Below are 27,000 nucleotides of genomic sequence, written 5' to 3'. Positions count from 1 at the left end.
AGCGGCTGTGAGAGTGATGTCAGGTACCATGCCAGATTGATGGACTCCAACGGACGATGTGTGTGTGCTGTGCTATGTGCTCTCTCTCTCTCCCCCTTCCCCATCTTTAATCTCCCCATCCCTCTCCCATGTGTAGGGTAGCAAACCGGTTAAGCTAAGCTGGTTAACCTCCCTACCTTTCCTTCTCCACTTTTTCCTTCCTCCTCCTCCTAGGCAGAACATAATAAATGAACGAAAAAGATAGAAAACCTCAGAATAGATAATAACAAAGAACCATCAAGAGTCAGTAACGACAACATCAAGAACAACAACAAAAAAGAAATCTCAGCCGCAATGACAATAATAGCATCTGGAGGGGAAAGGCGACTAGTGCGGCTGCATAAAACAAATGAGTCGCCGTTTTCTAACCATACCATGGGCGGCAATGCGCAATTTTACAATGCACTGCGGTTCCTTTCGTGTCTTTCAATACACAAATAGCGGCCCCTGGCTATGCGGGGCTCTTCTAAAGGCCTTTTATTTGTTACCTGTGCCCTCAGAATTTTCAAGGCAGTGATTTTTTTTCATTTATTTTCATCCGTAGTTGACGAGAACACACAGCCAAGTCTCTCTCGCAATTCTGAGATGACATGGTGTTACTAAGAGGTGATTGTTGTTGGAGTACGTTGTCATTGCTACTTGACTGCAGCACTGACACTCAGTTTCAGTTTCAATTCAATGTTTTTTAGATATAGCGAATGCGCTAGATATTACGAGGGTCCCAATATCAATGACTGCAACGGTACCTATACGGTTGATAATACCAATGTAGGAACGTGTGAAAGATGAGCAAGCTAGGTGGATAAGCTAACGTTGTACTTGCTGCCTTAAACCGAACACGATAGTATAACAAGGGCTAACGCTATGTATGGCAAACTGTTGTCCCACCTAAAGTTACGATACTATGTGCAGCTGTTTCGAAAACAAAAACATTACACCAAAACTGCGCAGGTCGCATTACGCCACCAAAGTCTCTCAAACGCATTTATGTCGGCAACGCTAAAATATCCTGGAAATTAAAAAAAATACAATGGTAGAAAAAAAAACCATTCAGCGATTATTGAACACTTTTCGAGCACGAAACGAAATTAGCCATCTTTCATAATATTCAATAATTATTGCGTAGTTTGTAAAAGCCTGTTCTTAATGACATCAGGAACCTACTTTCTTTCTTTCTTTTCTAAAGAAAGCTCGGAAATTCGCGGTTTAGACCCGCACGCGAGAATTGTATACGCCTTAGGCATACACTACCGCGTACGCTCAAAATTTATAATGAATTGGTGGTTTGGATTCTCCAAGAAAAAACGCTGAGTAGAAAATTCAGGTAGCAACTTCCTTGCAACAACATCCGCGGACATTGCCTGTGGTGGCGGTATAGTAACTTCCGTGCCTTAGGGACCAAAACGCTCACGGTCATAGCTACGTGCCTCTAATAAGGAGTTCTTATCTTTGCTCTCGGAAGGCAACCCTTGCACACGGAGCTCATTACGCTTATTGCCGGCAGTGCTGAACGCTTCCTAACATCGTTTGCCGAGGTTCTCAGCGCAAGCGCTTGTTCATTTCTTTTTTTTTTTTCGTAAGGAAAGCCGCTTTTAATAAAGCGCGGCCGCTGCGCGCCACTTTAAGTTCAATTGCCTCGCGCTTGTGAAATGCCGGGGTTAACAGTTCACTTGAAAGCATAGCATGAAAAAGGCCACGGAATGATATATTCAAACCTAATTAGCATTGCGTGATGACTCGGTTCTTGCCTAAGTCTTGGGAAATAAATTATTCAGACATTCATTGTGGTATGGTACATGTTTCCAAAGTTCGACAAAGGTAAAGAAGAAGCGAAAAAAGAACTAGCCGAAGCTCGAACACGATCCAACCAATATTTACGGCTTTAGCACCTTTCTCGCGTATTGCGTATTTGAAAGAACTTAAGATAGTATCTTGCCTAGAAGACTTTGCTTACTGCTTCGCACGCGACATCAAATTCGGTCAACGCAAAAAATTATCGGGAACTCTGACCAAACTTATTTGATAGTGTATTTCCAAATCTCTGTTTAGACTTGCACAAGGAAGAAAGGCTGTGCAACAGCGGAGGCCAAAATGACTCAAAAGCTAAACAAGCATGTTGATAACTCGCACCTAGGTTGTTTTGCTGCTTAGCAAACACGATGTCAGAAATTGCTCAGTGTTTTCTCATACTAATTTTCCTTTTTGCAGGTAAGGTCTATATATCTTGCTTAGTTAGCATTGGCATACATTGAATTGCGACATGTCATCTTTGTTTATGCAAAACTGAAAAAAAGCTGCAAATACTGCAAAAAACTAATATGAATTGCAACCGTTATGACGGTGAGCGAATACGTAAACTGGGTACGGTAGCATGTAACAATTACACTGACCGAGATGGTGCCTAGAACCCACAATAAAAACCAGTCGCTGTAGGCACCTGGCTTTTATTCTTTGAATTGACAGCGTGTTACAGGGTTCATGCATTCGGAACAGTGTAGCTTCCTCAAAGCTTTCGCAGCTTGAGTGTATTGAAGTATACTCATTACGCCTAAGGGTAAGCAGAACTACCTTTCAGAAATTGTTTCTTTTTTCGCAGCGAAACCACTAATTATGCTAAGTATTCTTTTAAGGAATCCTTTCAGTACATGTTGGGCAATGCATAAATTAAAGAAGGTTTCTGAAAGCCCGATCCCCCTAGAAATATTGAGCGTACACATGTATACGCAACAAAATATCCCTTTGTCAAGTGATAGAACGTCTTACCCTTCGCACGCTTTAAACAATGCAGTAAGAAAGAATTGGCGCAAATAGCAGCAAGACAACGGCACAGGCATTATAGTGTTTGTACATTTCAACATTTCCCGGCCTTATTATTGCTCGGCCTGCAGCGTCAGCAAGAGCTTCGCTTGTAGCGTGCTCCAGGCACCGAAAAAAAAGGTTGTTGCTGTACCACGACGAAAAGCAGAATAGCGACAGTTTCTTCGAGCGGAAGGAGAAACAATTTGGTCAAACTGGTGCACCATCCAAAGTGCAGAGCCTTTCCTGCCAGATCCGTATGAAGGGCTATCTCTTTTTATATATACTTGAGGGGGTTCTTTTCGTTTCTCACTCTTTTTTCCTTTTTAATTACGCTAACGGGGAAGATGTCACCGCGAACTCCCCGCGCTGTTTAACTACCGGCTCAAGTCTACCTTACGCAGGGGTAAGGTACGTGGCTCGCCAAACTGCAGGAGAGTGTTGTGACGGACTAGATCGTCAGCCCAACTATCCGCACCCCCACAGCATGAACGCAGAAGCTCGCGCCGAGCCCCACCCCCCTTCCCCGAAAAAAAAGAAAGAGAGAGAGAGAGAAACGTCGAGCATGTGCACTACATTCTACTTACGCGCCAAGGAGCTGTCGTTGTGAAAGCGCACCTGCCACCACGTCAGCTTCAGCCGAGCATTTCGCGACGTGGCTTTCAAAAAAAAAGAAGAAAGAAAAGAAAAGCCGACCCAGCGGCTAGAGGGGAAAGCGAAGACATTTTTCAGCACCAGGCTGCCGCGCCATCCCAGAACAACTTTACGCGTTATCTTCTCCCTATAACTTAGCTTGTCGCCAGCAGCGGCTCCATTCTACGTCTTCCCTACCCCCGCTTCGGTCTGGCATTTTCCCGACTCGCCCTGGTGCAAGCGCTTTGGAGCCCTTAGCGCCCGACGGCACTTGGCTCCGGCTAGCGGACTATAAATTTGAGCTCTCAAGTGTGAACAACTAATCGTGGCTGTTTCGTGCGCGGGCTTTCTTCTCGCTTAGCGCAAGGAAGCGGAGCGTGTTGTTTCGTGGTCTGGCGGCGCTGCATAATGCTGTTGCCGAGCGCTGGACCGGAAAAATGGTCAGAGCGCGAGTTCCTTTCACCGCGCAAGAAAGTTGCGCACATATTGTGAGAAGTGCAGTGGGCGCACTTGCTTCGGTTTCGCGTGTGTTCAAGCGTCCAGTCTAAACGTGCAATAGCAGTCCCGAAGGGAGGGAGCAATGCCAAAAGCCTTGGGCATTCGAATCCACCATGTATTCCAGTTGATAGGCTCTTTTTTAACTTTCTGCGTTCGATGCGAACGCAGTTCGCGCAATTATAGAAATTTTACGTAGGGCATTTGCAACGGTAAAAATATATCGTCAAATTTAATTAAGCAACCAGGGCTCTTGCAGAAGTTGTGAAAAATTAGCAATGAGATACAATACGAAGGTAACGCACAGCTGTGTTGTAGACGTGCGTTCGTAACATCGTAACAGGTTAGTGCATGCAAGAGAAACAGTCGGACCTGCCGGTAGGTGCTGAGACAGGAGAGTTTTGAGGGCTTCTGAAAGTTTACATGCTGTGGTGGAGTGCTCAATCAGGACAGCTCTCTATCTCTCATGCCTCCCTCTCCCAGCCCCTTTTGGCGGCTGCAGTAGAGGGCTCCGGCACTGCTACAGATGTGCTGGTTAACGGCACTGTGTCATGCTGAAGTAAGCAATGGAACAAACGCATTGTAAGTGTCCTCAGTGGGACCAACAGTATAAATAAAGAAAATATAAAAAAGGAACTATGCCTATTCAAGTGCATCATTCCTTTAATGGCTTCCCTTATTGGCTTTCTAGATGCATCCGGGTATTCATTGACATTGAAAATCTCCATCGACGTCTCAATCTTTGTCAGGCTAAATACAAGCGCTACTGCGCGTCTTACGATCATCCTGTGATCAGCTTGTGAAAGCCACCAACACGAAGGCGCTTATGGTCTCTTTCCCTCTTTCTCTCTTTCTTTGTGCTCTTTTCATCCTCAATTTCTCCCACCCCAGTAGGGGGTAACGAGTCGCAAACTCGCATCTGGTTAACCTCGCTGCCCCCCCCCCCCCCCCCCCCTTTCTATCTCTTTTATCGTCGATGGCGCTTGCGCAATTCTTTAATGACTTTATTGGGCTTGTTGGGCGCCTGAATAGCACCTCTTGGTTTTATCGCAGGGAACAGACCTACAGTACTAGTCATAGTCCTGCCCCCTGTCCTAAGCACCCATACCCCACACGTCCAGCCAGGCTGTAGAAGTGGTTTGTACAGAGTCTGCGCGATGCTATTTCACCGCCTACGGGCCTTGGGCCGTAGGAGGCGCTTGGAGAGCACGGTCCTTTTCGGTCGCCGGAGTGTGCAGTGCATTGTCCGATACCGACACCACTCATCTGCTATCATCGCCATTCCGACCGCAGGCGAGCAAAAAGTGGGCTTGTGGGCAGGCGCACGAGGATAAAGTGACGCGCATGCGCAATGTGATGTTTTAGCAGAAGGCGTTTGCTTCGTTCAAGGGCGCAAGAAGGCAGAAGTGGCACGCTCTCGCAGACCCCGCATTGTTCCTGCCTGGACGTTCGTAAGCACTTAAACGAGCGAAAATGAGAGACAAAAAAAAAAAAGGTGAAAACTTGAGATTCCCAGATGAGTGCCGGCGCAGCTTAAACCCCATCAGCTCACCTTATGGCAAAATAAAAAGTAACAAAAAATGTTAACTTGATTTTTGTCAGCCAATTTGCGCTTCAAAGGAAAGTGGCAACAGCCCGGTTTGTTGCCGAGTAACGATCGCCAACTGCGGAAGCACCAGCATCACTTGCTGCCCTAACTACCCCACGAAGCACAGCGCCCGGTAGTTTGAAAAATAGCCTTCCCTTCGCGTTGGAAATAGAAACACCGGGCGATAATTTATCCGGAAAGAAGCGGAGAGGGCGTGTGAAGCACGGCGCACGTTCGCTCGTTTCACACTGCTACGCAGTGTAGTAGGAACATAATTTATGCTCACGTGCTAAGGGTTGAGTACAAATAGGTTAGGCAGTGCAGAAAAAAAGAAATAGATAAAATAAATTATGTAGTGCTTCTTCAGAAGACTTATGAGGCATAAACTTTAACATACCTATTTGTATTTCTGTACTTTGGAAGTTTGTATTTGTTTATTTTTTAATGCGCCTGAAATGTGAATCCGGTCTTCATCGGCAAGCGTTACAGCATTAAAGAAGAAAACAACTCTTCTGCACAGCGCTTTGGCGCTGTTCAGAAGAGTTTTTCAAACTGTTTAAAGCTGTGTTTACTTCCTGAAGCAGTCAATGTTCCCTATTTTAATTATTGAGCCAAAGAAACTATAGACGCATTTGGATGTGTGTACATCGAAGTATGGCGGTCGAAAGTTTCCTTTTTTTTTCAGAACTAACCATACGTATGAAGTACAGAACATTAACGTTTTCTACATATATTTGGCCTTAGAAAATCGGGGCTAAATATTGCCATTTTTATTTTAAAGAATTTGGGAGCTTTTTACCAAAATAGCCTGAATTTTAAGTGTAAAGTGTTAATAGAGAGAACATACCTTGCGTGATAGGCTTAATACTAATGTCAATTTTGAACATTTTTTGTTTAGCAAAATTCGCGCACCCGACAAATCATTTAAAGGTATCGAGTAATATATACCGGATAATTGGCGGTTTTTCAGGCCTGAAAAGTGCCGGTGTGCATTATGTTTGAGGACGCTTGTCGTATCGCACAACTACTGCGTGCGTAACGTGTGACGTATACAGAAACAGATATAAAGTTTCTGATAAGTTTTATCGCGTCATTGATTCGCTGAGTACTGAATGCTTCAAAAGTGCTTTCGCGTACGCAAAAAAAAAAATGTTATTTTTATATTTCCTGCAGTACATTTTATTGATTTACCATGAATCCATGAATCCCAGCTTAAATTGATTTAATTTACAGAATAACAATAATATCGTTACTTTATATGCGGTAACACAGATATGGGTTTATTCAAATTTGCAACCAGCATTCACCTGCAGTGTTTGAATGAGGTGCTTCATAGTAGAAGTGTAGTGTGATCGCCGCAGCAAGCATCCAAGCGCTTTGAGTCGTGACAATTGCAAACAATTTGAGGGCACGCAATTTCACAGCAGCCCACATTAACGTTGGAGCAGAACCTCCGGTTGAATTTTTGCCGGACGAATCATCTGGGCGCAAGCTAGTGAACGTTAAAGCAAGCGAGAAGTCATGCCCGTGGGTCCCCAGGCACATGTGGATCTTCAATGTGGACAATAGCGTCGGCGCCGGTTAAGCGTCGGCGCAGGTTTAAAATTTGGGAGCTCCAAACTGCTTTCGTGAAGGGGAAGCGGGATTGTGTTTCGGAAAACGGCGCATGCCGATACTGTTGGCCAGGCTTTCAAGTGCATAATGAGTCAGGTGCATTTGTATGCAGTGCCTGCCTGCGAGTGCGAGCAGGAGCCACCGGAACGAGACGTAGAGATTGACTTTAATTAATGGACGCCGAGGAAATAATCCTCATATTAGAGTGCCGCTTTAGAAAAGAATCGAAGGGTGAGGTCAAACCGTAATGGTGTAAATTTTTATATGCCTTTAAACGCAAGATATCCAGAAATGACTAGAAGGCATTGTCGTGTTTAGAGATACGCCTGCATTAGTATCAGCGGCCTTATTAAGCCTCTAAAACGTACAATATGGACTACGTTGGGTTTATAAACCAGCTACAGAGCGGTTGCAAGTCTTACTTTCACGAAATTACTCGTAAGAAATGTTCTAAAACATGTTGCGTGTTTTCGTTGTTGTTGTTCTCGTTTCAATATACGTTGATAGTACCTTAATTATAGGCTACCACGCAATTTAAACAGAAGTTCTCATTGTGTAGCGTCATGTTACTTCACATAATTCAAACAATCATTGAATGCCACGATGTGGGCGATGCAAATCAAGTCTTGCACGCGTTGCAACATTTGCGTTCGTGTTTCTTTAGGGAAAAAAAAAATAAGTGCCGCTCGTTCAGAGCCATGGAAGTGCGAGGACAGTAAAGATGCGGAGAAATGCGCGCTAAGCTCATTTGCAATTGCGTCAAAAAGGTTACGTGGCTCCTGTTCTGATTGAGTTTCCTCGATGGAGGCAGCACACATTGCTGTGTCCGTAAAACACAACTGAACACGGACATAAACGCGCTGCTAATGCGAGCCGGCATGTTCACAGCTGGAAACAGGTGGAATCAGCACAAGTGGTTTCTTATCAATAAAGGACTATAAAAATGTATTTGTGAACCAACAGTATCCTTTGTCACAGTATCAGTTTTCATCTTATCACATGCTACCCGCCTGTCTGCATGCTACGCAGGTCACAACCGCCAAGCACTTCAGCTGTTCAACGGATGCGTATATATCCATGGCGTGTCACCCGCTGCTCACCTAGTACACACACCGTCTCGACTGGCTTCGTTATTGCTCACAGTGCTTCGAGCATGGAAGATGCACTCACCAGCCCTAACGTGGACGTCACCGCTGACGACGGAGCCGACGGAGTTGCGTGCACCACAGCGGTAGACCGCAGCGTGGATATCCTGCCGGAAATCCTCGGCCCGGAAAGGGGAGAACACGAGCGCTCCGTCGTGCGCTCTCACGTGACGCAGGCCAGGGATGTCTGGTGCGGGACCCTCGGAGCCGACGCGCCACCACCAGACCTCGGGACGAGGCACGCCCTGGGCCTCGCACGGCACCACTGCTTGAGACGAGTTGAGGAACTCCACCCGCTCCGGCGGCGCTCGAGTGAAGACGGGACCACGTCGCTCCTCTCGGGCCGCCCTCACTGCACGCAAGAGGGCAGGGAACGAGAAGATGAATGAGGTAAGTTTATGCTATCGGTATATTTTCTTCATTTGTACGCATGTTTATGCTGCACCGCATCGCGACCCCATGTACGCGTTCGCAATTCAGTACGCGTTCGCAATTCAGTAAGCGTTTATGAGTCGGAACTTTATTACAGCGTTTACTATCATGCACGAAGATTTAAAAATATGCAGGTGCTACGCAGCTGGACAGAACCGAGGTAATGTTGTTTGCCGTCGCTTGGAGATGCTCGGAGTATGTTTCCATTCCGCCTGATTACGTAATTAGCATTACTTAATTATTCAACTCTTTCTATTATAATTAGATGAAAATGTCAATGAGAAAATGGTCGAGCAACATGTAAAACTCCCCATACAGATTTCTGTTGCTCAATACGTGCGACGTAAGAGTGTTTTTACGAGCGTGAAAGTGGCCCGCAAATGCACGCAAAGGTCCTCGAGCGGCCAGTCACGCGGCAATAATGTGTGGTGAAACTTGGCCTCGCCCTTTCTCCATGTATCTTCCAGTGTGTCTAGGACTCTATGTGGACATCGTTCGCTCCGTTATCTAAGTCCTTTCTAGATTTTTCATTGCTGTCGCGGTTCTTACAATATTAAAGTGGCGCTTTCTTTGCTTGCTTACCTTCCCGGGTTTCGCGGGGTTGCTGCCGCTCGCTGCAGTTTACTGCTGGGTCGGCCAGTACCATGACTAGTATATTTAGGCATATATCTACAAAGGCCATATGTAACCGAGTGAAAGTACCACCAAATGGGCTTATATAAATTCTACATGCTCACCGATAAGGTAATGCCAGCAAGCGCGTTTCTGTTCTGGCGTAATAAAAAACAATGTTTCTGGCTGAAGCCTGAAGACTCAATGTTGGCTCATGTAAGCATTTGTATTCTTACTGCAGGATTGCATTTTAACGCGACAGCGTTAAAGGTCCCGTGTCACAGAATATCCGGCGCTAGCGTCCCGCGTCCCGCGTCGACCATCGTTTCGGCAAAAATCTTTCTGAACCACGCATACCCTTACCCCGCAGGCGCTCCATGTAGCGCAAAGATGTTACTAAATTAATGAAATTTCCCAACTTAAAATACATCAGAAAAATCTTAAAGTACGACTTGCACACAACCTACAGACATGATAGCGTCGGATTGTAATTTGAATTTACGAGAAAACATAATTCTGCTACGCGGAAACTCAAACACAAACCCATCTTCCAGCGTTCCTAAAGTTCATATAGCAAACATAGCCTCCAAGATTTGCGCGTGCCGGCGCGCGCAAATCTTAAAGGCCATAAAGACGCGCACCCGGTTCCTTCCAACACCTTTAGATGGAGCTCGTCTCTTCCGCATCGCAGCCCACGCAAGAGGCCGCGTTTCTACCGAAAGCTCGCCTTGGTGCATAGCGTTCGCCGCCTGCGTTTACCGGTAAATATTACGGTTACATTAGCTGCAGTCACACGGGAGCGTGAGAAGCAGTCTGGGATCTTTGAATGCTATAGCGTTCCACTCTTAGAGGCGAAACTTAAGCGTCCTCCCAATTTTAATTCAACGAATTCTCTTATTTATTTTCTTTTACTTGATTCAGCCATTCGTTACGTGCCGCTGTGTGCGTCGGAATTCTTGTCCAGTCCTTCAGAATGAACATGTGTCACTGTGACACAAGAGGTGAAGTCTGAATATATATATTCTCATGTTGGCCCTCTGGCTCTTTCACTGCCCCACCCCACTCCCCACCTGCAAGGTAGCAAACTGGACAAAATCTAGTTAACTTCCCTGTCTTTCCATTCTTCTTTCTCTCTAAAATGTAGCCAGATGTAGGTCGTACTTCTCTGTATATATACCTGTCATCGCCATTCTTCCCTCGACAGCAAAAGGACAGAGAGTGAGAAAATAAAGAGATAAAAGGCAGGGAGGTCAACAGACGAGCGTCCGGTTTGCTACCATGCATTGAGAATAAGGAAAGGGGCAACAGAAAGTAGAAAAGAAGGAGAAAGTTAAAAATGTTATTGCACGTTCAATCTTTTTATAAAAGCATCGATAGGCTCTAGGTACCGTCATAGACTCCAGCTGTAAGCTTACACCAAGTCCCGCAGCGCTCAAAATGCAGAAACTTGATAAGCCCTTGCGTTCAGGGATAGCTGGGGGAAAGAGAACATATCCACAATAGAGATTAGTCGAAGGTGATTGGAGATTTGGTGGCAGCAAAGTAGGGAGCCTACATGCAACGGATGCGTACGAAAACAAAGTTCCTAACAACAGATCAGAATGTTTTATGCTGGGAATTCTTCGTGATTAAGGCAATATGCAAAATAACAAAAATAACTTGGTGGTACAACCCACCGCCTCGTTTCAGAGGGGGTGCTCATAGCATCGATCCATCCTTGATGACCTTGCCCTGAAACAAACTATGCTATTTCTTGACGGGATATGCTTTGAACTGAGCAAGAGTGCTTGGACGGGTTGACACGCTTTACGATTCCTTGCAGTATTCGGTCATTCATGCAAGGTGACGTATTACCAGATAGGGCGATTTCATTAGAAATTTGTTTAAATATTGATTGAAATGAACATGACGATCAATGAAGCCATTTGAGAGATTGCAAATGTTGTGTTCTATTCCTCAGATTTCCATGTCTACACTACATACGTTTTTCAACGCATAGTATCTGCATCGCGCTCAACCGGGCCAGCAATGATTGTTCTTTTATTTTTAAACACTGCAGAAACGTTATTCAACAAACAATGAACAATTATGTGATAGCGAATGATAATTATTCACTTTTCGAGAGCCGCCTTCAGAAAAACAAAGTAGGTGCGGTTGTCGTTTTTGAGTATTGCCTGGTTCATTATTTTTTGTTTTTTTTACGAACCAGAAACCTGTTCTTCGTTGAGATGACACACCGGAAGTTTTCGATAACGCCTGTAAATTTGACTATCTAAGACGTCCCAGTATGCATTCACAATTCATTAAAAAAAATGTCTTATATCAAACATAGGATAGTTCGAACGAACATTACATATGCCATGTCTGTGCCTACTGCATAGAGTATACTCACGTGCCTTCTCGTCTTAGCTATAAACCTAAAAACTAAGTATAGGAATGCTTATATAGTTGCCAGCTATTTCTGAAGTTGTACACATGATTGTATACTCCCCACTTTACAACTACGGCTTTCTTCTTTTTTACCTAATTACTTACGCGGACCGCTGAAACGAGCCTGTACTGGCGCCTTGTCGACCCGCCGTTTAGCAGGCTATCTTTATATGAATGTACTGGTATTGTTACCGTGATTACACCACGTGCTGACTGCTCCGTCGCAACGTTAAATAATGAATGAGAAGCACTGCACGCCGCAGTAGAGCTACGAACCGCAGCTCGTAATGCGACACGCTTCGTCGGTCGTACAACTGCGAAACGACCGTGGCCACAAGCGCGCACACAGAGAACTTTGCTCACGGTCCGGTGCACTCTATACGGGCTCTCATATTCATTGCTTTAGGCCTCGGCGCGTCACCGCTCGCGGAGATAGAGATATCGGCGGCAAACAAGCGCTAGGCCAAGCAGCTTGTATGTGAGCGTGCCGCCATGCATTACGTAGTAACGTCGTGGATGGATGCGTCAAAAGAAAACAAACAGATCTCCTCGATAACAAGAAGTAAGCTCGAACGAATGTTGGCTCTCTTCGGGATTGAACACTGGCATCTTTTGACGTGTAATGTAACTTTCTAGGCGTGGCCGTACAGGGCGAACGAGAATTGACGGTTTAGCAAATACCATTGTCAGTGCAATTACGCTAATTTGTAAGTGGGTAAACAAACAAATCAACAAGAAAACACGTTTCAGCTGGCTAACAAATATCGCTGTTGAAATGACCGTAAGTGCAGGAAAAAACGTATTTCTAAGGCTCGTGATTAGAAATGTTAAAAGGGCCTTAGACTGGGATCTTAAAAGCTGGCAAGAGAGACGAGACCAGCATGCCCTGTCATGTTCTGGCTGATCATTGGCAAATCGTTGAATTGATGAAGCTTTCAAATTCGTAAAGCGCTACTCGCGTCAATCCATTCATCATCTCCAAGTTGAAATAATGGCTTTCATTACTCTTCCTATATACGAGTCGTTGGAAATCCGTGCTTTCTTTACAAATTGCCCATTGTAAAGCAGTCCACAAATTACGTAGCGAAATTAAGGCTCCCTAATAACCTGACCTTTCCAGGCAGATGTCTATCCGTGCCTGGTCGCTGCATTCACTAGAATGCGCACGTGTGAAGCAGCCGCTTTGAATACGTCTTTATGCATTCCAGTACCATGTCCATTTTCATCGGTAATAGCTAAATTAGATGGTCGTATAACCATACCGTGCTTTAGTCGGCTCGTAACAAAGGACCCGGCAGGAGAACTTAATTATTAGCATTTGCACAGAAAGGGGATTACCAAACAGAAACCGCTTGGAATTTGTGTTTGTTGCTCGGCGAATAAAATGAAGGCGTCGGGCAATGTTGTATGGAGAACAGTGCAAAGCAAAAAAAAAAAAGAAAGGTGGAAAGGGATGTCGCTGCTGTCATCGGTGATTCTCACTTCTTAATGACAATGAGCTGCGACGGAGTTGGAAACTAGTAAGTCGCCATCGAAACGCGAAAACCTTTAGAGGGGTAAGATCAATATGTGCGGACACATTAAAAAGGAGCGGAAAGACTCCTTTAATATTTCGGTGGAATCTTTGCGACGTCACCGCCATTCTGAAGAGTCTCATTGCAGCTCTTTTGTTCACGAGGTTCTGAATTACTAATGAAAGCCTGATTCAGAATGCGCTTCTTCTTGCGGCTGATGCGCAAAAAATAACTTATAATAGCCGAACACAAAGGGGACCTGAAGACGAATCGGAGCACGCGCGCTTCCCGGTGTTTTCGTGGCGCGTGGATGCTCCAGTGCTGGAAGGCAAACGAGGATTTCTCTCCAAGGAGTTATCTGAAGGAACTCGAAGAGATGAATTCCTGCCGCACTGTTTTCACCCGTACAGGTTTGAATTCCAGTGCTGAGCGAGCTATGTAATTATGCCCCCGGTAAAGCCGACACGAGTGCATAACGCAGGCGGATCGTAATACGCCTTGTTGTATGTGTATTGCGCTTAGCGACGTGCCCGCAGTGTTGGCTCAGTGGATACGACAGCCTGCTGCTGATAAAGAAGTCACTGGTTCGATTTCGTGACACGGCGGCGGCGTTCCCATAAGAAAAAAAAGTACAAGAACCGCTTGTTTGCCTAGATTTGAGTGCATGTTTACAAAGTGGCATGTGTAGATTAGTGCGGAATAATTTTGACCTGGTGGTGAAGTTAAGCCGGAACCCCCCGTCAAAGAGTCACACATGAGTCATATAAGCTACTGTGAAGTTTCGGGGTGTGAAACACCACAACTGAATTTTATTTAGCGGCTTTGCTGTACTTTGCGTAAACTGTCTTGGTACCTAATTTATTAGGTTTATGCCGAACGAAGCCTGGGATATCACAGTTTTGTTCAAGTGATAATTTGCGCGGACATCATCAAATACGTACGGTAACATTAGTTTCACTTAGGTATAGATAAGACGTGTTAATAGACGTGCGTGATAAGACGCGTTAACATGTTTTTGAACAGACAAGGTTATGAATTTCGCGTTAACTGGATTAATAAGAAGGGTAATAATTGGACAAAAACATCTAGATTCGGGTTCACTTTAGCAAAAAAAAAAAAAAAGTGATTATAGCTTTGTAACTAGTAAATATAGTGGTGTTATGGCGAGTACGTTAAAAAAGTGGCGAAACCAACGTAGTTTGAGCTTTGGTAGATATAGTGTAGAAGTATAATCATATGTTCAACATCGTAGATATAGAAGACGTGACAAGCTAGTTAAGACACTTCATTCTGATGCAAGACAACACGAATTGATATGTAGGTGTGAATAATGGGCATTATTTATTAACTGTGTTATCGCAGTGTAACTGGGCAGCGACAGACTTCACCTGTTACTCTAGCTTACCTTATACAGAATATCCATGAGGAATTATCAGCCGTAAAATGTACTCATAAGACTCGACGTTACTCTTTCCCGTTTCTTCCATCGTTCTTTGGCACCCGAGAAAACCCTTCGGTCTTGTCATGAAAACGTGAGATTGCCAGGAAGGCCAGCTTTTCCGTTTACTTCGTTGCCATCGCAGCTAGCGCTATTACTCCACGTCTCGTCCTTAGCACGCCCACAGTGTAAGCGCGCTCTCCTGTGCCGACGGGAAGCAATAATCTTGCGGGCCGCAGCCCACTTTGACCTCGTCTTTGTGGCTGCTGGGCATCGTTACTTCTCGTATACTCTCGACGTGCGTGCCTCGAACGCGAATGCCTTTCACTGCGAAAGGTCGCACTCCATCCTCATCGGCGGCTTCTTTGTTTCTATATGGTTTAGAACATGTCGCTTCGTTTGCCGTTCCCGTATTTACGTGTGTGCCTTTCCCATCAAGACACGGATGATATGGGCCGAAGCACCGATCAATCGAAGTCCTTTCGGTAAACACATAACTTTATGTTCGTTTCCCTGACGTTTTTATGGATTGTTATACACCTGTGATCTCTTCGGATATGCTACCGCTATCTAGAGAGAGCCTCAAAATGCGCTGCGCTCCCTCAATGCATTGTTTCGCCGTAATAAGTGTAGCACCGAAGATGTTAGTGTGTTTGCAAGCGCCTAGAGCACGTTGCTCTCTCTGCCTACCATTATCTCTTTTTTGTTTTGAGCCCATTTCCGCGCGTACAATCCGTCTACTATGCGCTGTAAGGTTCCAATATAGTACTTTTGCATGCACGCTGTAGTTGGCGTCCTCCCTGTCCTGGCGAGCGGCCATTGTTCGTGTACAATCAAATTGACACTACGAAAGAAGAAGATTTTACGACCAATCGCGCACTAAATAAGTTTAACTTCACCACAACATTCTTTGCAAATATTGTTGTTATGTGTTTATGTCTCTTGCACTTACTTCTAGCATTTCTTTAATTCAACGTGTGACCACATAACAAACCACGCGCATTCACGTAACTCGAGCGAAGCTGTTTGAGTTAGACCGAGCCTCTCTTTGTGACGTATTCTGCGCCTTCCTTTTCTGGAAGCCCCTCTCATTGAAAACCAGGAGAGCGAGCACAGCTTGGTGACGACTTCGCTAACGAATTGATGAAACCTGCGCTCGCTGCCTGCAATTCACCAGAACACTGCTGCAATAGACAAAAAAGGAAAACTGATATGCTGCAAATATGACCATGCAACTGAGCACAGCTGATTTAGATGTAAACAACAATAAAAGGTTTCTGAAGTGAGAACGAGTGGAACAACAACACCAATGAAATCAAGGTACATATACGGCTGCGTAATTGCTCTGTCATTATAAGGAAACCTAATGAATGCGAAGCATTATTTGCCTTATTCCAGGCCCATTGCGGTAGGTAGGCTGATGTGTGCCCTTGGTTTAGGCCTCTTCAACAAATATAAGTAAATGCGTGGCCGACGGTGATATCGAACCTCGCACTTCGCGCAGAGCAACCCCGCGCTCTATCCATTAGACTACAACGTCTGTTGTAGTCTAATGGAAGTGGTTTGTTGTAGTCTTGTGACCAAAAGCCAACCATCTGTTTGAGACGTGTCGCGCTTGCACGAAGTGCCAGTTTCTCGCATTTTCCCATCGTGACAGATAGTATTTCTAGAAAGCAACCCCGCCTTCAGGATCGGTCCACATTTGCCAGACCTTTTCTAGTAGCAGTTATCGTTAAGCCATGCCACATGGTACCACCTTCATCATTGGCCCAGGTCGAACACTTTTTAATGTTTCGTCGCCGGAGCACAAGTATCAACGTTTTAACTCACTTACGAGCGTATAACACTAAGGTAACAATTCGTGTTTCTAGTGCTTACGCCTGTTCACTAGCTATGTAGAACTGAGCCATCCGCACGTCGTAAACACGCGTTGAACGAAGGAAACAGAAATCATGCCGTCACCGTCATACGATCGTCTTCGCCGTCGTCGTCTTGCTCCTGTGGTCACGCACATGCTCAACGAAACTGCTCGCCTTGCGGGTGTCTAGCCTGTAATGCTTTGCAGAGTCCGAAACAATGCTGGTAGCTAGCTAACCGCAAAATCTTTCGCACAGTACCGATTTCCACAGTGCATGGGATCTGTATATCCTCTGTCTGATAAGTTTCTTCATTCCAACAATACTTGCGACCAGTGTATTCAAAAGACTGGCTGCTGTTTCTTAAACGTAGAAGTCACTTGCCCGGCGCGACATGACGTAAAAATTTTGGGGTGTTAATGTATTGGGTTCTCAACACTATGTGCACGCAGCGAAGTAAAAGCCTTGAATAAGGTGTTTAAATGTGGGCTGTTAGGAGCCTTAAGAAGAAAGGACAACGTGAACGCATTAAAGAAAAAGACGTCAAAGACAGTGCTGGTACCCTCTAACATTGTTTTTTTTTTGAAGAAACAAAGCCCAGCAGTAGAACTATATATATATATATATATATATATATATATATATATATATATATATATATATATATATATATATATATATATATATATATATATATATATATATATAGACACACTTTGGGAAGGAATAAAATATGGCTGTACACGGAAACCGGCTCTATTGAAGATGGTGGTGATGAGGGCAGCCGGTAATGAGGCCATTCTGAAGTGAACGTCTGGCCTCTACGAAAATAAGGCTTGCCTACAAGATTCTATTGAAGAGGGGGTGTAATAAACCATGTGGCAGAGTAACTTCGACCGCACTTTCTTGCAGCACGGTGGGCAAGCTCTCAGCCGGAATGCAAAGCCGTTTGCGATGAATAGTTAGTTCTAAGTTTATTGCGCCGTGTTTCTTGGTCCGTATCTTCAAGAAGGTTTTACGCAAGAAGTGTTCGTAAGAGAAGATTCTAGCCAGTCCTAATGATGGTTGTATTATCAGCGAATCCAGCTGACCAATGCCAAGTAGCACTTATGAAGCCAAGCAGATTTATGAATTCCGGTTAGTAGCCAACAGGAACTGCCTCTGGTTAACCTTCCTGCCTTTCTATGTATCCTTTCCATCTCTCGTTATGGATATGTCCCCTGGTTCGCAGGGATGTCTGCTCTGCAGAGTTGTGCTGTTCATTCGACGTGGAACAAAAATAACGGCGTAGCATTTGCGAAATACAAGTACAAGTGTGCTGCTAGCATTCGGAGCATCTCAGATTTAACAGGAGGGCAAGATGAAAATGGAAAATCAAGGGGCTCGATTTTGTTAGTCACCTTCATACGAAATGACAGGCTATGAACACTGAGAAAACATAGAGGAATTTGCAATGTTTAATTGAAATATAGAAGTACTAACAGCTTCGGTGTAGTACGGCATAAGAAAGTGAGAGTGGATGAAAAAGAACTTGCCACAGGTGGCATCCGAACCCACCAGCTGCCTGCTCCTAAGGAAGCATATACTATATGACATCTGCAATTAAAAGACTGTTTCAGGTCCGCCGCCTTGACCGTGAGCGGCGCTGGCTAAGACTCCCAGGCCTAATCTTGCGCGCAAACACCCACAAGACTGGCTGGACAGATGGCGCCGAGGCAGCGTAATGGGTAGTGCACCGCATGAGTAATGCAGAGAACGCGGCTTCGGTCCCCACCTGCGGCAGCCAATATTTTAGCCCGCTTTCGCCTGATAATTTTTACACTTCAATTGAACCTAATATTGGCCTTCCCCTACGACTTGTATACATTAATTTCTGTCATTTCGTACGATTGTGACTAGAATAACGAGACGTGTCCTTATCGGTTGGAGATCAGCAATGGTCGAACAAAGCAAATCCCGCGTCGAAACGTTCGCACCATTGAAGTGCCCTGTGTCACGACCCCTCTTTATCACTTCAGACCTCCATCTTCATGTGGAGCCCTGTTTTGTTTGCACTATCGGTCTGTGTTTTATTGCCAAAGAGTTCAGACAATTGGAAAACTTGACAAGTTGAGAGAGAAGTGGATCGCTCACGTAATATCAATAAGTGAGAGTGAAAGAGAGGCGGAAAGAAGGAAAGGCAAGGACGTTAACTAGACTTTGTCCAGTTTGCTACCATACACTTTGTGAGAGGGATGGGGAGTGAAAGAAGGCGTGCACTGAAGCAAGCGAATATGGACCCGTTACGCTCACTAGAATGATGTTGGTGGCATAGCGGGCTGATAAACAGACATCATTATTCTTTATACGTTCTTGCGTTAAAGAGAGATGCAGTAGTGCGCCACGTTGGTGTAGTTGGTGTTGTGTGGCTTCCGAAGGGCGAGACAAGCAAGCAAGGTGATGACAGATAAGAACAACACGAGCGTTTGTGTTGTCTTCTTCCTATATATGTATATTCGCCCCGTGGTGCTGTCTCGCCCTTAAAGAGGAATGTTGAATAAAATATAAATGTCATTTTAATCGCATGGCGGAAAGCGTTGCGGCGACGGTTAAATAGTTTGAGTCTTTAGCACTTGTGCCTTCGCAAATAAGCTATACTTTGACTCTATATTGCACTGAGCACGTGCTGGTGGGCGAGTTGGTTATGCATGATTACAACGAAGGCGCCAAATAACGAGTGTCTGCTTCCTTCGTCCGTTGTTTCATTTGGCGCCTTCGTTGTAATCAGCTATATTGGACGCCACTGCCGGTATGTATAGGCTTTGACAATCCTTCTAAGAAGCATAATAGAGTAGAAAGAATGATAAAAAGGAATACTCAAAATTGAAAGCGTGTATGGAAGTCAGAGACGAGAATCAATTTATCGTAGAAGAAAGCTCAGAAATAAAAAAAAAAGTGCTAGCACTGGTAAGAGGGAGCCAATTTGTACACCTAAATGGGCCAACCAAACTGATGCATTCACTGGCGAGAGAAATAGCCTAATTACTGTAGAACACAGGGCCAGGGATATTCACTTAACGTTACCCGTGCAAGGTAAACTTAAAGCGTCAGCAGACGAACGCGGATAATTTCTAACATGTTACAATCTATACAGAACCAAACAAACGCAGAAGAGATAACTACATGAATGGAAAGCCATCATGTCAGGGGTAACAGCGCAGTATGTACGGCGCCATAGTAAAACGACAGAAAATCATAAAAGCAAATAGAAAGTATTTTTCAGGCCTTCAGATCGCTTTCTTTTCAGTGGACATCGATCAACGCAGCCGTTCTTCCACGCAAAGAGTCTCAATTGCCTTCACTTTCCGTTTCCATTTCTGAACGTGTCTCCGCCCTCATGTTTTGTTTGTGTTCTTTTTCACCCCTTTTCATGTCCGTTTTTTTTATTTTTTAATCAATATCTTTTGTGCCCTTAGCCGCGCATGTCAAAATTCTAAGAGGCAGGGGAATTTCATTTGCGCTCGTCTACCACAGAATGAAAAAAAAAAGAAAAATCCAGATCCAACGCACATGTTGGAATCTATGGACAGTTAGTAATGAAATCTTGCAATTTAGCCAATTTCATTCCTTCGTCTTTGTCGTGATCCTCATCACCATCATCAGTGCGGACACGCTTCTTGGCCGATGCCCTTTTGTGTGTATGTGTCACGTATTGAAACCATAATCATCATCGAGCCGTCGCGATCAGCTCAAAGCTAGCATAGGATTGCGTTTGTCCATTTATTCCTGTTTATTTTAAATGTACCGGCCACTTTTTGGCCAGTTCCCTCTTGTGGCCATGTGTCATATTAAGCGAATCATAATTATCATGAACATGCGGCAATCATTTCAAAGCTAGTTTGTGTTGGCAGCTTATGTGCCTTCCACTTATTGGCCAATCCCCGTTGTGGGCACGTGCCATCGTACCGCGCATTTCTTGGCCAAGAAACGCAAATACCCACAATGTGTCATGGCCCCCGTTGGGACTATGTGTCCTTGTATGGAAATTATCATCATCAAAATCAGCACGCGGACACACTTGTTGACCGATCACTGGTTGTGGGTATGTGCTATAGCATGGGAATCATAATCATCAGCAGGCGGCGATCATCACAAAGAACTACTTGATATTGGCTCGCGAGGAGTGTACATGCGGTTGCCGCCTATGTGACTGGTGGGTCACAGGAATATTTAAGAGGCAGGAAATGAATTGTATGAAGTGGGATATGTAAATCTTTTTAACGTACGCTTTAGAGAATGACCCAGAACAACTAGGTATCCCTGAAGTCTACAAAACAGTCATCAATCATTTCAGCATGTGGACACAAACGGTACTTTGTCGACCACAGCACGAAAGAGCCCCTTTTTTCCAACCACGATTTGACAGGAAGAGTTGCCGACTGTAAATTAAATAAAAAAAATTTGATCCCCAGAGGAATTATCATCCAGGTGCATCCAGGTAATAGCATTGGCGATAAAGCGCACCATAAAGGGGAACAGAAAACAATATGTCAGTGATATGGCATGTTAATATCACATCGCCTACATAGCCTTTGGCGCAGCAGAATGTACGACAGGCATGCTGAACGACCATGAAGCACTCGATCGCTTTTTCTGAAATCTGTTGATTTACGTCCGTAGTGTGTAAGCTTAAGAAACACCGCCGCACTGGATGTATTTATCGCGCACTTGCACGTGCTTGCCTCAGTTTAGAATGTTCATTTTTCCTCAGTCACCTTAAATTTTTGTTTTGCTTTGTTTTTCTGAAACTGCTGCTCCCATGTAATTAAGAAAAAAAAATCGGTTGTGGCCTAATTGTTACTCCATCGGGCTGCCGCGCTGGAAGGCCGTGGTTAATTCGGATCCCGCTTTTGGATGCGCTTCATTTTTTTCTCTGTAATGAATGCGAATATACTGGAGGAGAGTCCGACTAGCGACTGAACGACCCAGGCGAAAACATATAATGGCAGGCAAAGAAATACTTGCTTTTAATGAAGATTGCAACAGAGCCACCAACGGGCCACTCGTCTTGCTGTAGCCACAATGGACATGATTTGCCACGATCCGTTAACACTACCCAGCATCTTTGCTCCAATGCGCGGCCCTTCAAAACAGCGGTGGGTTTTGGATTTATTGTTCAAATACCTGCCAGAAATTGGTCTAATATGAAAGTATTGAACATTTCATTTACAAAAGCCTAAATTTACCCGCCATGCCACCTGTAAATACTAGTATCAGCTACACTTGCGCATTTCATATTTATCTTTATTTTATTTTTTTCCCACTCTCCTCTGGAATCTCTTAATCCCATTTTCCATCCCTATACAGAGTAGCATGCCAGCGCTTGTATACCCACCGGAAAAAAATCTTTTTTTCTAACAAAGAGTCTCTCTCTCTCCCTCTGTAGCCACAAAGCCATCGCCGAAATCCGAATCCTCTTCTGCGTCTGCAACTTGAAACGAATACGGCATCTCGAAATATAAAGAATCAGCGTGTTTGTAAATAGCGAGCACTGGATATTAGTGGGGCAGATAATTAAAGGGGAAATTTTTGTAAACTGGAAGGGTGTCGATGAAGAAAATAAACTGTAAAGTGAACAAGCGCTCTTGCTTCCAGACTGCTTTAATAATAAACCTATTCCATCGCTATATTTCTTTCTCACGCGGTGCTCTGACAACGTAACTCATGGCACCAGCGGAAGGCCAGAATCCATTCATTTGATTAATAGCCTGCTGTACGAACACGTCCCACTTTGGATCGTAGGCAGCCAGAGTATCTTCTAGATTGCTTAACAGAACGTCACGAGGGTGTCGCATGTCGTCCGATAACATCGTTGTCATCAGGGTGGCATAGCGAAATCATAACTTGATAAAAAAGCACTATATTTTGCACTTAACCATCACACGATACCTTCAGCTCATTGCTTCACTTCGTCCTTCTTGTCTTTCTCTTTTGCCTAATCTGTGAAAATTATTGCTTCTAAGCTGCTGTAACTTAGCAGCGTAGCTTTCTGGGCGTGGTGGTGCATAACAATATATAATGTTACTGCCTGCGATTATCATTCGACTTAGCAGGAAAAAAGTGTTTGGGCAAGCCCATCCCCCCACTCAAGTGTTTACCTTTATTCTTTTTTTGATGTGCAAGTATCTCAAGGTTCAATAAGTTCGGCTTTGTGTATTATAACTTCGTGCATTTAGTAGATTCCAAAGCTTGCACTTAGAAGCATTGCAAGTGGATCAGTAGATATTGTACTAGGGCATAAATGGTCTCAACTGATATCCCAGTTTTGTGAGGCTAGATTGCTTGGAGAAGATTCTATTTTCTTTTTTCATTGACTTCTCCCTCCAACTTATAGTAATAAAGAAGTCAGCAAGGCGCTTTTTCCTTATGCAGAAAATAAAATAGTTACTATAAGTAGCAAATGTCTTACTCGTGTAAAATCGTTGACACATAATCCACATATCTTTGCCTTAGTGGTATCCCAAATATGCTATAATCGAAACGCGATTGACGACTGAGTGGGATGGCAAATATCGAAACTGTTCTTCAGCCACTTTCGGCTTTTCTAGGTTGTCGCGGTCAATGAGATTTCTTCTCATGCCACCAAAAAAGCCACCAAATAATGTTGCGATTGCGCCAGCCTTCTGTAAACACAGCCGCGTTCAGTAAAAAAAGAAAAAGAAACGATGAAAAAAAAAGAAAATGAGACGAACTGACAATAATGACCTGTTAATGAACAAGTCTGTGCTCCTCGTTCCCAAAAGAGTTTAAAGTTTAAAGGCGTCGTTGCAACGACAAGTACACGCGTAATAATTATTATACAGGAAGTTCAATTTACCAGTTCGTCCGGCATCATGGATTAAGACTCCGTAAAAAGATGTGCCTCATAATGCGCTGTTTTAAAAAAGTTCGAGGAGGCGGGTGCAATACCTCGAATAGCGAATCGCAGAATCTGCACACTGTTGTGGTTGGTGCTGTGATTGGTACTATTCACCTACGATCGAACATGGGGTTGAAGTTGCTATGCCAGTCAATAGTACAGCAACAGAACAGAAGTTTTGGTCAAATAACAATGGGCCAAGATTATGGTCAGGTGACCACTTGTTGCGGCAGTGTCTACCAGGCATGAGTTTTTGCAAAAATTATTGGATGCAAGTTTAGTGTTGCGATCGTGCAACACTAACAACCACGGGAAAGATTGGTAATTCATGAATTTGCCTAACCATCGAGCTTTTGGTTTCATACGTTCTTGTGGACGTGATTTATTATGATGTATGTTTAATTTTCGTGCAATAGTAGTTTCTTTTTTAAATACAGACAGAGTAAGTGTCTGCACACATGCATAAACGTTGCAAAGTATCACACTGATACCGCAATATTTTCTTGAAAGAGAGCAATTCCCGAAACCAGGAAGCCATTTGAAGGTGAAAAAGACGAAGTTTAGTCAAATCCACGCATTACCCGTAATCCCCCAGCTGGCTGAACCTTCGTGCTTGTTGCTCCTGTAGAGACTAGCGCCGGAGTTCCCCCTAGTAACTTTTGCGGGAAGCTCTGTGTTAGCAGGGGGCGTTCACAGATGGCTTATACATCTCACGAGGTCAAGGACCACCAGTAACAAGGACCTAGGAAAGAAATGAACAGAATAAATGTCGTGGACGAAGGCAGTGAGGGATGAGACAGGGCTAAAGGAGACGGTGCATTCATCATTCAGCGTCCAATATCAACTAAATGCTGCAGTGTAACGCGAAGGACAGAAGGCGATGGGGGAGGAAGCCTTTACCAAAACCGGTGGTCTGTTACTTATTCATGAAGCCGGCGTAGACGCCTGCTATGCAGTCCATTATGCGATCACAAAACCACGCTCCGGTTTGCGCGTCTAGCCGTGCCCTTTCTTTACGTTCGGATGTCGAGACACCGTGCGCAATCGATGTGCATGTGACGGCGTCATGTCGGTTCGTACGAGCTTTTGAGATGGCGTTTCTGTGTCACAGTTCCCTCACGCGACTTCCGTAAACGTCATTCACTTCTGGTCAGTGGGTTCTGCGCAAGAATGAAAATGTTTGTATAGCTTAAGCTGTAAGCTGGTACCATGTCCCCAGCTAAATATAGCCAAATTAGAAAAATATACCGAATCCTTCTAGAAGAGCGTCACCCAATGCATGTTGTTAAATAATACCTGGAACAAGTCACATATCTATTTCTTTTTTTTTGTGTAATATTGAGCAAGAGTTCGTGACACAGGACATAAGGAGGAGACGGACGACGCGCTTCTTATGTCCTGTGGCTTGCGCTGTTGCTCGCTTTTTCATGCAACGTGTACCAACCGGCCAAAGTTAGTGGTTTATCTTATATTCTGCTCAATTGCCTAAATACTTGAAAATAAATAAACTAAGCAGGTGCACACTTTAGGAAACCACATCAAAACATCACGCCTATGCTTTTTTTCAGCAGATTTACTACCAGAACGCAGCGCTTCGGTCGGCAGGGATTAATCCGGCACAATTCGTCCCCTCATGTAGATATTATACACACAAGGTACATGTGCCTCGCTCTAACACACTGACACACTCGCAATCACTTTTACCAAAAGCATGCAACGAATATGGAACAATCAGCAAGCATCTGTTGTTAGTACAAGTAATCCTGTTCAATTTAACGCTCCTTTAATTACCTGTATTTAAAACATCACCAGAAAAAAAAAAAACCGTGTGTTGAGAAAATTCCACAAACAGGCCTGGAGTGCGGCCTGATCCCGGTGACCAGAACCGGTACCGCACTCTCTCACCAGAGCAGGATTGGCCACCCTGGTGCAGTACTTGGCCGCAACCTCCTATATGAACACAACAATCAAACCCCGGCCCTCAGTCCCCAGCAGCTGCGAAGCAACTGATCACGGCGGCGGTCAGACCTGCGACGCTGCAGAGGGTGCTAAGAATCCCTGGCTCCGGACCGGCCGCCATTGGAATATGAACCTGGCAACGTTTAACGCTAGAACGTTATCAAGTGAGGTGAGTCTAGCAGTGCTATTGGAGGAATTAAAGGGCAGTAAATGGGATATAATAGGGCTCAGTGAAGTTAGGAGGCCAAAAGAAGCATATACAGTGGTAAAAAGCGGGCACATCCTGTGCTACCGGGGCTTAGCAGAGAGACGAGAACTAGGAGTCGGATTCCTGATTAATAAGAACATAGCTGGTAACATACAGGAATTCTATAGCATTAACGAGAGGGTGGCATGTCTTGTTGTGAAACTTAATAAGATGCACAAAATGAAGGTTGTACAGGTCTACGCCCCTACATCTAGTCATGATGACCAGGAAGTCGAAAGCTTCTATGAAGACGTGGAATCGGCGATGGGTAAAGTCAAAACAAAATACAGTATACTGATGGGCGATTTCAATGCCAGGGTAGGCAAGAAGCAGGCCGGAGACAAGTCAGTGGGGGAATATGGCATAGGCTCTAGGAATAGCAGAGGAGAGTTATTAGTAGAGTTTGCAGAACAGAATAATATGCGGATAATGAATACCTTTTTCCGCAAGCGGGTTGGCCGAAAGTGGACGTGGGGGAGCCCGAATGGTGAGACTAGAAATGAAATCGACTTCATACTCTGCGCGAACCCTAGCATCATACAAAATGTAGACGTGCTCGGCAAGGTGCGCTGCAGTGACCATAGGATGGTAAGAACTCGAATTAGCCTTGACTTGAGGAGGGAACGGAAGAAACTGGTACATAAGAAACCAATCAATGAGTTAGCTGTAAGAGGGAAACTAGAGGAATTCCGGATCAAGCTACAGAACAGGTATTCGGCTTTAACCCAGGAAGAGGACCATAGTGTTGAAGCAATGAACGACCATCTTATGGGCATCATTAAGGAGTGCGCAATAGAAGTCGGTGGTAACGCCGTTAAACAGGAAACCAGTAAGCTATCGCAGGAGACGAAAGATCTGATCAAGAAACGCCAATGTATGAAAGCCTCTAACCCTACAGCTAGAATAGAACTGGCAGAACTTTCTAAGTTAATCAACAAGCGTAAGACAGCGGACATAAGGAATTATAATATGGATAGAATTGAACAGGCTCTCAGGAACGGAGGAAGCCTAAAAGCAGTAAAGAAGAAACTAGGAATAGGCAAGAATCAGATGTGTGCGTTAAGAGACAAAGCCGGCAATATCGTTACTAATATCGATGAGATAGTTCAAGTGGCTGAAGAGTTTTATAGAGATTTATACAGTACCAGTAACACCCATGACGATAAGGTGAGAGAGAATAGTCTAGAGGAACTTGAAATCCCACAAGTAACACCGGAAGAGGTAAAGAACGCCTTGGGAGCTATGCAAAGGGGGAAGGCAGCTGGGGAGGATCAGGTAACAGCAGATTTGTTGAAGGATGGTGG

General features: G+C 44.5%; 1 protein-coding gene across 2 annotated transcripts in view; it reads right to left on the bottom strand.

Moving 5' to 3' along the window:
• Nucleotides 1-27,000, bottom strand: part of LOC126536547 (cell adhesion molecule Dscam1-like) — a 142,498-nt gene that overhangs the window by 73,168 nt on the left and 42,330 nt on the right. For both annotated transcript variants that reach the window (XM_055074079.1, XM_050183560.2), the window contains exon 2: nucleotides 8,336-8,662. In XM_055074079.1, coding sequence (XP_054930054.1) covers nucleotides 8,336-8,662 — 327 coding nt within the window. The remainder of the gene's footprint in view (nucleotides 1-8,335; nucleotides 8,663-27,000) is intronic.

The sequence above is a fragment of the Dermacentor andersoni genome, chromosome 4 (genome assembly GCF_023375885.2).
Source record: "Dermacentor andersoni chromosome 4, qqDerAnde1_hic_scaffold, whole genome shotgun sequence".
Classification (NCBI taxonomy): Eukaryota; Metazoa; Arthropoda; class Arachnida; order Ixodida; family Ixodidae; genus Dermacentor; species Dermacentor andersoni.
This window is presented reverse-complemented; position numbering and strand designations above follow the sequence as displayed.